The sequence below is a fragment of the Artibeus jamaicensis genome, unplaced genomic scaffold (assembly GCF_021234435.1).
Source record: "Artibeus jamaicensis isolate MK-2021 breed Jamaican fruit bat unplaced genomic scaffold, CSHL_Jam_final contig_60, whole genome shotgun sequence".
Classification (NCBI taxonomy): domain Eukaryota; kingdom Metazoa; phylum Chordata; class Mammalia; order Chiroptera; family Phyllostomidae; genus Artibeus; species Artibeus jamaicensis.
This window is the reverse complement of record NW_026521900.1, coordinates 11,722,202-11,737,081: the sequence shown is the minus strand read 5'-3', so window position 1 is coordinate 11,737,081 and position 14,880 is coordinate 11,722,202. Positions and strand designations below refer to the sequence as shown.

The 14,880-nt window shown below is 36.6% G+C and overlaps 1 protein-coding gene across 6 annotated transcripts in view; it reads right to left on the bottom strand.

Moving 5' to 3' along the window:
* The window catches only part of CLCN5 (chloride voltage-gated channel 5), a 191,146-nt gene that overhangs the window by 21,849 nt on the left and 154,417 nt on the right, over window positions 1-14,880 (bottom strand). For all 6 annotated transcript variants that reach the window (XM_037159059.2, XM_037159067.2, XM_037159066.2 and 3 more), the window contains 6 exons: window positions 13,581-13,680; window positions 10,147-10,334; window positions 6,409-6,531; window positions 5,086-5,292; window positions 1,799-1,879; window positions 1,022-1,564 (listed from right to left, as the gene is read on the bottom strand). In XM_037159059.2, the coding sequence (XP_037014954.1) occupies window positions 1,022-1,564; window positions 1,799-1,879; window positions 5,086-5,292; window positions 6,409-6,531; window positions 10,147-10,334; window positions 13,581-13,680 (1,242 nt within the window). The remainder of the gene's footprint in view (window positions 1-1,021; window positions 1,565-1,798; window positions 1,880-5,085; window positions 5,293-6,408; window positions 6,532-10,146; window positions 10,335-13,580; window positions 13,681-14,880) is intronic.

The following is a 14,880-nucleotide window of genomic DNA, read 5'->3' as shown; positions in this document are numbered from 1 at the left end:
CTATTCAGAAAAGGAACCCTTATCTATTTTCGACTCTTAAAATATTATAGTGAATTCTCAATTTTCTGAGCTCAGAGGGAAATATGACAAGGATAATCAAAACAGGTTATTTTTAAGTAACTTGTGTTTGATTTTTAGAATACATTTGAATCTGGACAGGTCTGATGGTTAGAAAATTCACTTTAAATAAAAGAATGAAGCCACAAGCAAAAATTATTCAAGAAGTGCTGCAAAACTTTCCAGGGTGTTGAGGAGGATAGATGATATCATTTCAGAGATTTCAGTACTGCCTAAACTGAACTGCTATCTCTAACTCCCTGGTTTAAATCTCCACCTCCCTACAGAATAGAAGGAAATAACTTGGTAGTGGGGTGCTAAAGAAAATACAAATAAAAACCAGGAAGAAGGAAGATACCTTAACAAAACTTGTTTTCTGGTTTCTTCTGAAACATGAAAATAATAATGGGTACTAAAAGTAAAATTTGCCCCCTGATGTCTTCTTTTGACAGTTTAAATATTATCAAGAACCTGTGAAGTTCTTGATAATTGAACATTTATACCAAGTGTAAAAAATACATTTAGATATACACTGGGCTAAACCATATGAAATTGATTTTTAATGGTCAAAATGGTTGAATATTGGCAACTTCATTTTGCTCAACCTAATATTTTGCTTTTTTAGGAAACTATAAGGCCACCCTTTAAGGACCAACACTATGTTGGTCAGATATTGTTTTAATATACAATGTATAGGAATACATTCCTCTAAAAAGTTTATAATATTTCTACTTAAAATCTCAGCACCAAGGTTTACATTTGGCCTAAAAGTAGGAACTTTAGATAGATGTACAACTGTCTAAAAGTTGTGAGGGTATGTGGGGGTACAAAGGCCTTTTGGGGTTGAGGAATAACGTTAATTGAATTTGGAAGTGCCGCATGAGCTATGAGGATTGTATATCTTTGCTTTACTCTCCAAACCCACAGCCACACATACATTCAAGTACCAAAAGAATCTCCTCACCTTCATGCCAAAGGTGAATATGGTAATGACAATTTTCATTATGAGTGTCAAGGCCAGCTGCCACATGGCACTATAGACTCCTGCACCAGCAGGTCTGTCAGGTAATTCATCCCCCTTGGTTGTGTTGAAACGGTTCTCATAATCACAGAGCTTAGAGGAGTCCAGAAGACCACAGTCATTAAACAGTTCAGAAATGAGCTCACTTGTACTCATCCGGGTGTATTCATTGGGGAAAGCCAAGATGGCAGTGATGGCTGTCACAACAAGTACCTCTATGACAGGATACTTGCCCAACTGGGTGGTCTTACGCTTCCGACACCAGGCAATGTTTGTGCGGATAAATAAAGCTCCCCACAGACCACCAAATATGCCCAGCAGAATGAATGGCACAAGTTCAAAGAGATGCCATGGGGTGTGAAACTCCACGTAAAATAGAACCAGACGGCTGTTCCCAAATGGATTGATGGAACGTAGAGTAAATGCTGCCACCAAAGCTGCAAAGAACGAACGCCACAGTGTTTTGAGGGGAAAATAGTAGCTGACCTATAAGAGAGAAGGTGAAAAAGAAAATCAGTCAATGTGAAGAAACTATTTCAGGTGAAAAGTTGGTGATGCAGGAATTAAGAACTCAGAATGAGAACTGCCCAGAGATTTCTGGTCACATGGTAAAGCACTGAGTTACAGAAAACACTTTGGAACTGCCACGTACATAGATAATGGCTGGGATTCTCAACAAAAGAGCATGCACATGTGCTACAAACAATTAAAAGTAGTTACCTCTTCTAGGCTGAATAACACTCCGCCAATAGGTGCCCCAAAGGCAACAGATACACCAGCTGCTGCTGCAGCAGACAAGACCTACAAACCAAAACTCAAAATTAGTAATAGAATAATGCCACTTTCCTATGGTCAATCACAGCTTTAAAAGGAATGTTAGTGGTTATTAAACATTAAAAAAAACTTTACATGCTCCATATGCAGTTTATCAAAAATTAAGTTCAATTTACATTCATTTTGAGAGCAAACACTGTATGCTGGATTTAAAACACATGTTTCACATGCTTGAATACATATAGGGCCTTTCCTCTTTAATTAATTAATTTAGGCATGTCAGATTATGCTCCCATCCCCAATAATCAATTCAGTAACTGAATTTGAGTTTGCAGACCCATTCATCATCTAAATGAAGTACTTACAATGATGTGTTTACATAGCACTCTCTTTGTAAAGAAATGCTTTTTAAATGAAATTTTAAGAAAGGCTGTAATGATACAACATTGAAATCACAATGGGCTCACAGCTATTCAGGAGCTGCAAGTATTCATACAATAGGTATTTAGGTTTTTCTATACTATGTATACTAACTCCACGTCAGGGACCTATGAAAACAGAAATAGGGAGGTAACTAGAAGCAAGGTTGGTAATAGATTTTGAAGGGAAGAGAAGACCTAAGTATGTTTAGGTGTGGCAAGGTAAAGAACTAAGAGGGAGGGAAAAAGCATGAGAAATACACCAGCATTAATGGAAATATAAAGTCTTTTCATTAGATTCCACTTGCTATGTAATGATAATATGATTTGGAGTAGTAAGAAAGTATTTCAAGGAGAAAGTTAAACAAAATTAAGAATTTTTGAAGAATAAAGTGATTCTTGGAGAAATAAGTGGGCAGGTTTCTCTGGGAGTATAGCATGGGCTAGAAAAATGAAGGGAAGGGAAGAGTGAGATATATGATGCTAACTGAGGAAGACTTTGAAATATATGGCTGTAATGGCTTTCATCTGAGAAGGATGACAGTCAACATGAAACTTGAGAAAGGGTATTTTAGTGACTATCTAGGATGAATCATGTGGAAGAAGGATTGAGGTGGCTAATTTGCTATAATTTTATGTTGTAGAGTTGAGTCTGTCTATCCCCTTGCTCCTCAAATCTCTATTTTATTCAACTATTTGCCCACCTTGATACAAAAGGTTACTGCCAATCAACAGGAAAAAATAACTGGAAAGGCTAAATAAATAAGCAATAGGGAGTAAACTAAAGATTCAAATATTCATGAGTGTTCAGTAGAAAAATGTATGACATTTGTATAAAGAAAGAGCCAGATCAAACTTCCCTCCCATTTTATAATTATTTGAACAAAATTGTCACTCTTATGGAATGAAAGTAACCAGCAGTGTACAGTTTCAAAATCACCTCTACCCATGCAAAACCAGGAACAATCAACATTTCACTCTCGCCAGTTATAATGTTTTTTTCAACTCTTTAGCTTCTGTTGATCATAATTCCCACATAACAACCTCACCACCTTAATATTGCTTTTATGTCCCTCTACCATTTGACAGGTAACTAAACAATCTATCCCACCCCCTTGTTAGCCTTTCTTTCCTGGCAGAAACTTTCCCCCTTGAACTACCAGAATGTATTCCACGTTTGAAATTTCAACATCTTTAAATTTCCTTCTAGGCCTTTTATTTTGCTTTCTTTTTTTTCAAAATAAATCACTAGGTAGCAATTTTGTGAAAAACCCTTTTCTAATAAAATGACCTTGGTCTTGACCCATTCCATATGTGATTTCTTTGTAATTCAAGGAAAATAAAGCAACAACCATTATTTTCTTAAATCCTTAATTATAACAGGACAAATGCAAACAATGACTTGGAACATTTTTCTAAAAAATTGTTCTTCCTCCTCAAAACCATAAATGTGAGAATGCCTATAGAGATGCTATGGTGGAACTAATTTAGTGGGGTTAAGACATAAGGCAGAGTGAGATCCAATACAGAGACACATTTAGTTTGGCATCAGGTAGAAATAAAGCATGAAGATGCTGGAATCTGAAATGTGCTGAGTGTGTACTCTTTCACAGGAATAAAAAACTTCTTTTAAAAAATCTTCTATTGTTTTGTAACTTATTTTGTAATAGAAACAGCACATACTTGCATAGAATTATATATAATAAAAAAGTTTAAATCCTTACTTCCCCTTTACTATCACCTCAGTTTCCCATTTACTAGAGGTAGACATTTTTTAACAGTTTGGGATTAAATCACTTTTCAGACATTTTCTTTCTAAGTGCACATACAAACACTGTGGAAAGCAATCTGGAGTTTACTTAAAAAATTAAAAATGGAATTGCCTTATGACACAGCAATTCCACTCCTGGAAATTTATCTGAAGAAACCTGAAACATTAATTCAGAAGAATATAAGCACCACTATGTTCATTGCAGTGTTATTTACAATTGCCAACATTTGGAAGCAGCCCAAGTATCCATCAGTAGGTGAGTGAGTAAAACAACTATGGGATATTTACATGATAGATTACTACTCAGCCATAAAAAAGGAAGAAAATTTTACCCCTCGTGACAGCATAGATGGACCTGGGGAACATTATGCTAAATGACATAAGACAGTCAGAGAAGGACAAATACCATATGATTTCACTCATATATGGAATATAATGAACAAACTGAACTAACAAGCAAAACAGATAGACCCATAGATAGAGAGCAGGATGACAGCTCAGTGGGGAGAGCTGGGGGTGGAAGAATGGAGAAAAAAAGAGAAAGAACTCATGAACATGGACGATAGTGGAAGTAGAAGAAGGTATGGGGTATAAATGATAATTGGGAAAAATACAATAAACAAAATAAAACATCATACTATATATCTTATTCTTAAATTGTTTTTTTAAAACCTAACAGTGTTTTCTAGCCATTCTTCAATGTCAGTATATTAAAGGTTATCTCAGTCTTAACAGTTGCATAGTATTCTATAGTATATACAGATGATTGTTCATTCAATGACTCCCCTGTTGATGCACATTGTGATTGTTTCAGTTTTTCACTATGTTGACAAATGCTGCACTGACTATTCCTACACCTCTTTGGGCACACACATGCTAGGACATCTATAGGATAAATTCCTAGAAGTAGAACTCCTGATTCAAAGGGTATTTGCATTTACATTGGTACAATCCCCAAATGTTCATCCCTATGAAGGCACCATTTATCTTCTCACCAAAAAGAGAGACAGACAGACACTATTAAGGTCGTTTGTTATTATTACCTCTCTGCGCTTGGCTTCATTCTTCCTGTATTTGTTGAAGCAGTGGCACAGGATGTTCCCACAGCAGCAAGCCACGTGCACTAGGGGGCCCTCTTTGCCCAGGCTCAAGCCAGAAGACACTGCCAGCACCAGTGTGATGGTTTTGATAATCAGGGTCCACTTACCCAAATAGCCCCTAATAATAAAACCACTCAAGATAGTTTTTATCTGCAGGTCAAACACAAAGAGATTGGATATAGACTGAGCAAGTAAAGCAGGATAAGAAGCAACAACCTGGACCTCATTGTAGAAACTATACCTTTTGAACAAGTCACATAAATGCCTGACCTACAGTGATCCTATTTGGGGGCGGGGGGAGCCCAGGAGCCCAAGAGAGTGAGAACTGTTAAGTTTTCATGTTCATATCTTTTTTCTTTCTTTTTGGCCATATGATAGCTAAGCAAGGGAGTATTATAAGCATGAGAGTGTGTATATGGAGAAGGCAAGGTGGGAAGGAAAAGTATTTTCCTTACAGTCTCATATAGCCTGATTCTCTGTCAGAAATATTTATAACTATGACTTGGTCAGGAGGCAGAGAAGGGCAAGATCATGTGGGTAACCTTAAATCTCAGTGGTTTTAGTCACTGTCAAGCAATCTAAAGCAAAAATAGTTAGAAACAGGGCACTAAACACAATTTTTCTAGTGCAAATTAGATTGTAGGATATACAGCAGAATACTTTTCTTCCTTTTTTAAAGATTTCATTTATTTATTTTTAGAGAGAGGGGGAGAGAGGCAGAAAGGAAGAGAGGCAAAAAGAGAGAGAAAGAGAGGGGAAACATTGATGTGTGAGGGAAACATCAATCAGTTGCCTCTTGTATGCACCCCAATGGGGAACTAACCAGTCACCCAAGTATATGCCTTGACTGGGGATGAAACCTACAACCTTTTGTTTTGTGGAATGGTGCCCAACCAACTGAGCCACAAAGGTCAGGGCCAAAAATAGTTTTCTTTATTCTGTTCTGACAAAGTTAACAATACCACTATATTCTCATGCCAGAATCTTAGGATCTACCACGGGAGCTTCTTGGGTAGGGAATGGGGAAGGTCTTCAGGGACCTGGCTTACCAGGAACCCACAGGAGGTTATGAATCAACTCCTGTTAATGTACAGGTGGCCCAGGCTGGGAGGAGGCTTAAGACCTAAAAAGGTCCTATATTACCTCAGGATCTGATCCTGTTTAATATTCATATTGTGGTATGTACTGTATGTAATACATGTTAAAGTGTTTTAACCAAAGAAGATTCATTATTGTTAGCATTTATAAGCCATTTTAGAGACTCACCTCAGGGATTCCAGAGCCACAGGCGTAAGGCGCAAACACCTTGACAAGAGACACGGCAAGAAAGGCAAACAGGAGAGCCCAGAGGACGTACATAAAATAATTGACTATGTAGGCAAAGGCTCCCTGGAACAGGGAAAAAAGAAAAGAAGCTTATTTTAGCTTAGTCAGTTTCAGTAAGGCATGCAGCTCTCCTGAGTAACAGGTTTTTGGAAGAGGAGATCAGAAAGAAAAAGACCAATATTAAATTGCTCAAGATGTTCCTTCTCTGGTTATCAGTAAAACAACTACGAAAACACTGTCAGCCCATTTGCTACTGAAAATTAGAGGCTTTGCTGCACCCAAAGGGAAATGACAATGGCTCCTAAGGATAGACAAGAACAAGAGCAAACAAACCCCTGAAGCAAGCAAGTTCACTTCCTATATGATTGGTTTGATAGGTTTTGTAGCCAAGTGTACAGTTGACCGTTAAATAATGCTGGGTTAGGGATACCAACCCCTGAGCAGTTGAAAATCCCAATAAAACATTTTTACTTTCCACATTACTTTGCATTAGTTTCAGGTGTACAGCATAGTGATTAGATAATCACATACTTTGCAAAATGATTCCCCTGATATTTCCAGTACCCACCTGGCACCATACATAGTTATTATAGTATTATTGACGATATTCCATATTCTGTACTTTACATCCCCACGACTAATTTTGTAACTACCAATCTGTACTTCTCAATCTCTTCACCTTTTTTACCCATCCCTCCAACATTTCTGACAACCATCAGTCAAGTCTCTGTATCTATGAATCTGTTTCTATTTTGTTTATATTGTTCTTTAGATTCCCCATATAACTTTTGACTCCCCAAAACTTAGTTGGCCCTTCACATCCATGGATTCAATGAATTGCAGATCAAAAACTATCTTTCATCTGCAGCTGGGTAACTGCAGATGGTAATATGAAAATACTGTGTTCAATACGTGGTTGGTTGAATCCACAAATGGTTGAATGCATAAGGATGAATAAGAAGGGATGATTATATTTATTGAAAAAAATTGTGTATAAGCAGAGCTGCACAGTTCAAACCTATGTTATTCAACAGCCAACTGTATATGATACTATGTCAATTTATTAAGATTATTAACAGCTATTTTATTAGAATAGCTGAATCTCAGCTACGCATTTGAAGCGAAGCTTGGCTCTAAATTTCAGTAAATTCACCTTTGGCTACCTAGCCTTGGTGTCAAATTCTCATAAGAGGTTATAGTATCTAAAATTCCTGGGTGTTTTTGTTAAAATACACAATTATGTTCTGTAGAGAATGGCTACATCTTTGAGAGAATTTTGCTACCACAGATTCAGCATCAAGTTTACACAGTAGAAAGTTCTAGGCTCTGACCATAAAACAATACCAGTGAAACCCCAAAGAATAAAAGGGCAATGAATATTTTTAAAATGGAGAGAATATACTTTTGAAACTACCCTTTCGGATAGCAAAGTCTTCTAGAAAAGAAATCTAATTTTAACCACCAATAAGTATTCACCAACATTAAAAGACTTGCAAATAATTATATCTTACAAAAAATTATCTTGAACATTAGTAGATTATGCTTGTTGATAGAAATATTAAAAGTTGAAACTCATTCAAATTACATGAAACACAAAACTCAATGAAATTTTGACTTTTTAAAACATAAAATATTTGCTGACCTAGAAAAGGAAAATCAAAATGTCCAGGTTTTTTTCTGAGCCATAATTTTGACACAGGTTTTCCATTATCTTACTCCCTGAGAGAAACACATAATTGCTCTCTCTGCCTTTGGAATGTAGCTAAGGAAGAAGATTCCAAAAATTGGAAACAAAGAGGGAAAAGGAGTAAATGGGAAAGGAGCTGAAACTGGCTTAAGGCAGGGATCAGGAGGCCAAGTTCTTGGCAGGAGAACTCTTCTTAAAACCCAAAAAACTATTTTCCCAGGCAAGGATTTTGTTCATAAAAAGGAGATCCAGAGAAATGTGTCACTTTACAAATCTCAAGCTCCAATTTGAAAGTTATGGTTGGAACACTTAAACACACACAGCTATGAAGGACCAGCATGGAGAAGCCTTGTGGTGATGCAACAATAGTTGTATATCTTGATTGTGTTGGTTGTTACACAAATCTATACATGTGATAAAATTACAGGGAGCCACACACACACACACCCATACATACATATATCTATGCACGTAAAACAGGTAAAAGAAAGGTTGTGGATTGCACCGATGTCAATTTCCTTGTATTGCTATTATATGATACTTATAAGATGTTAGAATTGAGGGAGGTTGGGTGAAGGGTAGGGGAAAGCTCCCTATACATTGTTTTGGAACTTCCTGTGAATCTCTGATTACTTCAAAAATAAAAGATTTTTAAAAAGCAAGTGAATCACATACACACAAAAGACACACACACAGACTCACCCTAAGTTCCAGGGCTCCTCAAATTTTTCTACCCAAGTACTCCTAATCTAGGAGAGTAAATAGAGACATCAGGGTAGGGGGTGGGGTACCCAGAAGCAGAACTGAAATAAATATTATTTTTTTATCTTAACAAACATGGGAGTCTTGAATTTCTTTTTAATGGCTGTTTACATTTAATTTTTGAAAAATATTTCTCCACATATTTAGGAAAAACTGATATTCTGGGAAGGCACATAGCATTCACATCCTGTGGTTTTACCTACCCTCTGGCACACTGATGCAGTTTGAGACGCACAGGCTTAAACCCTCTCACATACATAGTACATATTTACCCCTGCTATTGAACTCTTCCCAAACCAAAATATGTACAGTCATATGTACATAAACACTACTATTTCTGACTTTATTTTGCTATCCTTCCTTTCCCTTGACTGACTCTGTATGTATGTGTGTGTATGCATGCCATTTCAAATGTGGACCAAACTAGGTGTAAAAATAAATTTTAAAAGTACAAACATATATCCTAGTCTTGTCTCCCTCTCTTCACCAACAAAGTGGATGAGTAGTGAGCTGAGATGGTATCTTTTTTAGTTAGTACAAGTCAGAGTGGAATTGGGAGTTGAGAGTTGCTTTGTTTCATTTTACTCTGTATTTTTGTTTTTAAAAGGAAAGATCTAACTTACAACCAAGTGGTAATAGAAAGGTAAGGAACTGCAAAACAAACTTAACTCTGCATTGAAAAATATAAGCTAAAAGACAGGACAAATTAAAATATTAATTTAATCTCTAAATGGGACTGGGACAATTTTATTCCTGGGTTTCGGTTGTTTTGATATTGAATATATTATAAATTTTTAATATTCTAATGTAATGCTAAGGGACAAATTACTTTTGGAACCTATACTATAAACGTATTTTTAACCCAATCCATCCTTTGTTAGAAATTGTAGCTTACTTGTCAGATGGCTCTAACACTTCTACTGAGATTATTAGAGAAAGATACATTCAGTCACACCATGCACTAAAACTAAGAAGAAACACTAAGCTTGTTTTAAAAAAGCAAAAATGTTAAGTCACTGTGTAAGCATCAAATGATCCCATGTGCCAGAAGAGAGGGAAATAGGGCTGCACTTAAACCACAGAAAAAGGCAGCTGGCACTTGTTCCCCTTTTCATGAAAAGGAAAATGGGGGCGGGGGGAGACTCCACAATTGGCATGAGTAGAGTATAAGAAATGAAGGAAATGAAATAATTAAAGTTAGTGGTTTCAAAATCTTCACTACATGTTACCTCATCTGTGCTGATGAGAAGCTGGGACCAGCTATTCCACTTTGGGCACTTGTCTTTGTCTTCAAAGGTGACATATTTGGAGTTCCAGCAACAGTGTTCATGGTTAAACCACAATCCCTCTGTGCATATACCTTCTTTTAAGTCTGTCATCCAATGAGCAGAGATGTCTATCAAGCCAGCTAGGGAACCTGATTTGAGGAGAGGGAAGGAAAGGGCAAAATTGTTAGAGAAAATGAGGAAAAAGGGATAAAAATAATGAACAAGCATATACTTTTTCCCATTCCACTAGGAACCTCTTTCTGATTGCCTGTCTGCTTGATTTGCACCTACTATCTCTAACAGATTTCACCTATTGTAAATGCCTTCTCCCTAAAGAGGGAAAAGGAAAACAAAACATTGTCTGCATTAAACACTGTGTTTATAGAATTTCTGTATAGAGGAAACTTAAAGGAGAGCAAAGTGGTTGGACAAGAGCAAGGAGCAAATGGATTTGACCTTTAGCTAATTTACATAGATTCTCCTTTCGATGAATACTGATCCATAAAGACAGTCAAGTTTATTTTCTTTAAAGATTTTATTTATTTATTTTTTAGAGAGGGGAAAGGAAGGAGAAAGAGAGAGAGGGAAACGACAATGTGTGGTTGCCTCGCGCCCGCCCCCAAATGGGGGCCTGGCCTGCAACCCAGGCATGTGCCCTGACTGGGAATCAAACCAGTGACCCTTTGGTTTGCAGGCCAGCACGGTGACAGTCAAGTTTATTAAAGATTATTTTATTCTCACTATATACATAAGATTGAGAAAACTGACATTTACCATATTGAAGAATATAATATGATGTCTTATTTGAGATGGCTTGGGGAAGGGAGCTGATAGACTATAGGGTGAAGGGTTCAGTCTTCATAGTGATTTTGTTTCATGCACAAGGCAATTTGAGCAATGGCAGGAAGGTATTCTAAGCTAAGGGAACTGAATTTATTTAAAAAAACACACACTGTGATACACATAGAAGGTTATATGAAGCTGTAGACATGTTGAAGCCTCCTGAGCCTAGGACATGAACATTATAAAGTTTCCTTAGTGAGAAGGGCAAACAATATTATATACATAACATTTATCAAAGAAAATTATGAGAAAATGAATAGTGAATGGGGATTCAGGCACTATGGCTAATAACGATAGGGTTAAGATAGTTATAGTACTTTTGATTTTGGCCTTCTCATCATTTCTGTCATCCAGATGAAGAAATTCTAGCATAAAGAAATTAAATAGTCTAGAATAGTGGTTTAGGGAAACAGGAAAGATACCATAAACTTCACAGCCCCTGAATCCACAGACTTTCTGCATTCAGAAACACTGTTTCTATTGTAGCTCCCCAGTGCCTAAAAACAAAATACCCTGTGTGTATGAGGGAAAGAAAAATATTCACTGACCACATAGTGACAAGAAATACATTAAAAAATTGAGGATATTATGCTTGCACTCCAACAGGCTGGAGGCATGTCATGTGTATGTTTTGGTAGGTGCTAAAAGTGTTAACACAGGTTATTTACATACTTAAATAACCTAAGTCAAATCTAAAACAGTTTGATACCTACTCTTGACCATTTCAGCGCCCCCCTATTCTCTTTCTTCTAATTCTTATTGCACTTATTGCATGGATTCAGAAAATTAACATGATGTTATAGAGTTTGGCTTGCTCTCTAGTTATTTCATGTATGCACGTCTTATCCTATCTAACATGGTTACCCTCAATGCTACTTTCCCTTCTATTTCTATCCCTTCTTTTCCCAATTGGCTCCTTCTTTCCTGGTTACAAATTTCATCAGGTTTCTCCTCCTCTAAAAAATAAAATGCTTTCCCTCATCCTTGTTACCACTTCAAGCTTTTGTCCCTTCTCTATTTCCAATGAACACCAAATACCTCCAAAACTTCCACACTGCTTGCTTCCCCTTGAACTTTGGCTCCTAATATTTACGTGAGATAGTTTTTCAAGGTCATTGGTATCTTCCTAACTGCTAAACTATATAACCCTTTCTCATCCTTCTTCCTTCTCTTCAGCATCTCTGCAATACTGGAGACTACAGACCACACAGTCAATTATTAGCAGGCTCTGAACTGGCAGAAGGGGTAACATTAACACCCTAGACAATGGGTTGGCAAACTATGGCTCAAGAGTCAACTCTGCTTCCGTGTTTGTAAACAAAGTTTTTCTTGGTTACAGGACCAGTCATTTGTTTACCTACTGTCTATGGCTGTTTTTGTGCTACAGAAACCATTTGGCCCACAAATCCTAAAATATTTTCCATTTGGCCCTTTAGAGAAAACATTTGCTGACCCCTGCTCCAGATCATCTCTAAAAAGCCAATATGGATGAGCCATTCCTCATTGCAGCAATCATCTTATATTCCACAGCTCATGAATTATCTCTGGGTAACAATAACAGAAGCACAGTTAACAACTGGGCATTATGCTGAGTACTACGTGCACTCTATCTCATTTAATTTTTCACAAATGTGTAATACAGGTACTCTTATCCCCATTTTATAGATTAGTGAACTGAAGCTTCCAAGGGTTGAGAAACTTGTCTAAAGTCACAAAACAAACAAGTGGCAGGGCTTGGATTAAAATGTAGGCAGCTATAAACTACACCTTGTGCTATTAATTGCTATTTCATCTCATCCACTTCCATTCAGGTTTTCCACCTAACTTCTGTTTTAGCTCAATGTTCCAGATCTTCCTACACCCATCTTTTAATGCCATAAGGCTACAACTTTTAGCATCTCTACCAGGTATTCTTAGCTTTCTGATTCTTCCATTGTAGGGGAAGCCTGCTTGGGAATTTGATTTAAAGCTGTATTTGCATACCGAGTGTAATATTCGGAGTTAGATTGCATATTATTTGCAGTGTTCTGGGAGGTTGATAGAGAAAATAGGAAAAGGTTGTAGCATCCCACTTCTCAGCCACCATGAGAGAATGAGATGGTAAAATCCTTCTAGGTATGAGCCATATCTTACATGCTTTTCTTTATCTTCAATTGGGAGGGTAGATATTTAAGAAATAGCTATAAAAAAGTCTCAGGAAGTCCTCTTCTACATCTTCTCTCCTAAACCCCATGTAGTATGTGTTTTGGAAAAAAACTGAATGCACCAAAAGGCAGCGCTAACAGCATCTTAAAATGAATACATCATTTTATGGCATACACATACATTTAAATGCATTTCCTCATTTAGCATCATTTATTTAAAGAAGGAGGTTAAATGCATGTATTAGTATCCCTTTATAATGGGAATATGTGCATCCAAAAGATTCATCAGCAATTTATTTCATGTAGGAAAATCATAAAGCATAGCACTCAACTTAGGTCATGACTTAGGGGAGAGGCATACCACAATTGTAGGAGATTCATTTAGAAAACTAACAGAGTTTACCATACCTGATAAAAGCCCAATAAGTAGCATCAACAACCAGCCAGAAAAGGCATCACTCACACTGTGAATTAAGGCCCATGTTGATTCTTTGCTTTTATTGGTAATCTAAGAAAAAATGAGAAAACATTAATACATTCTACACACACCATTGCTTTTTCATCTCCAAATATGGAATAAAGTAAAGAAACACAAAGACAAATGTACTCATTGGAGATAGAGACCAATTTGGAGTTACTTCTCAAACAATCTTTGGCTGACCCAACATAACCAAGAACTTTGAGATTTATTGAACCTTGACTACTGGTCCCCACCATCATCTACAATATCACAATGCCTGTAAGTATCTTATTCAGGCCTTCCCCACTCAGCTGCTGATTTCTTAAAGTATCACTCTGTTTTGTTTATTAAAGTAGTCTCTTTCTGCCCTAGACATCAGACATCTCAGGGATGATCTCTTCACTATTTGATTGTTTTTCAAGGAATAAATGGGCATAAACTTAATTGACTGGTGAAAAGTACAATTTGAGGTATACTATCTATCCAAGGCTATGTATGCTTCAGGTCAGGCAAATTTCAAGACTTGATCCCACAAACCCCTTACTCTAAATTGATCATAGATACTAAATAATATCAAGAATGCATCTCTTTATTCTCAAAAACCTGCTGGGAATACCTGAGGCTATCAAGAGTTGCAGAAAGTTTTACCTTTTAGGCCCTAACCTTCTTGATTTATCCCTTCAGTGCCCACATTTCAAAAGCAAGCATACAGACAACTTTGTCATTGGTACTACTCCTGTTCTCTGGACCTCTATTTCTAATCTTTGCAACTGTGAGTTAGCCACTCCATCTTTATCTATCAACATCACAACTAGTTATAATAAATTATTTAAAAATTTAAAGCCCTTTAAAATTGCATTTTGACTTACAACTTCAAGTTTCCAGTACAGTAGTGAAAAGTAAATGAAGTGACATTTTTCCCTGTGAGTGTTTCCATTCTGATGATGAATGGAAGTTAGTGCTAAGAAGTCCCCTTTGAATATTTGATAAACACATTTTAATTGATTTTGAATTATCACTGTTATAATTTGTTTCAGATATAACCCTTTTAATATAATGGGAAATATGCCTTTGTCATATCACAGGCGACTTTTGCAATGTGAATAAATTTGAATATGCACCTGATGACAAACTGAACTCTGAATTACAAAGAGCAGAAATTCAAATGCCATAAAATTCCAAATTTTAAAGTCTGCTTGATGCATTAATACAATAAATAGAATACATATGTGTTCCTAAATAAGAGAA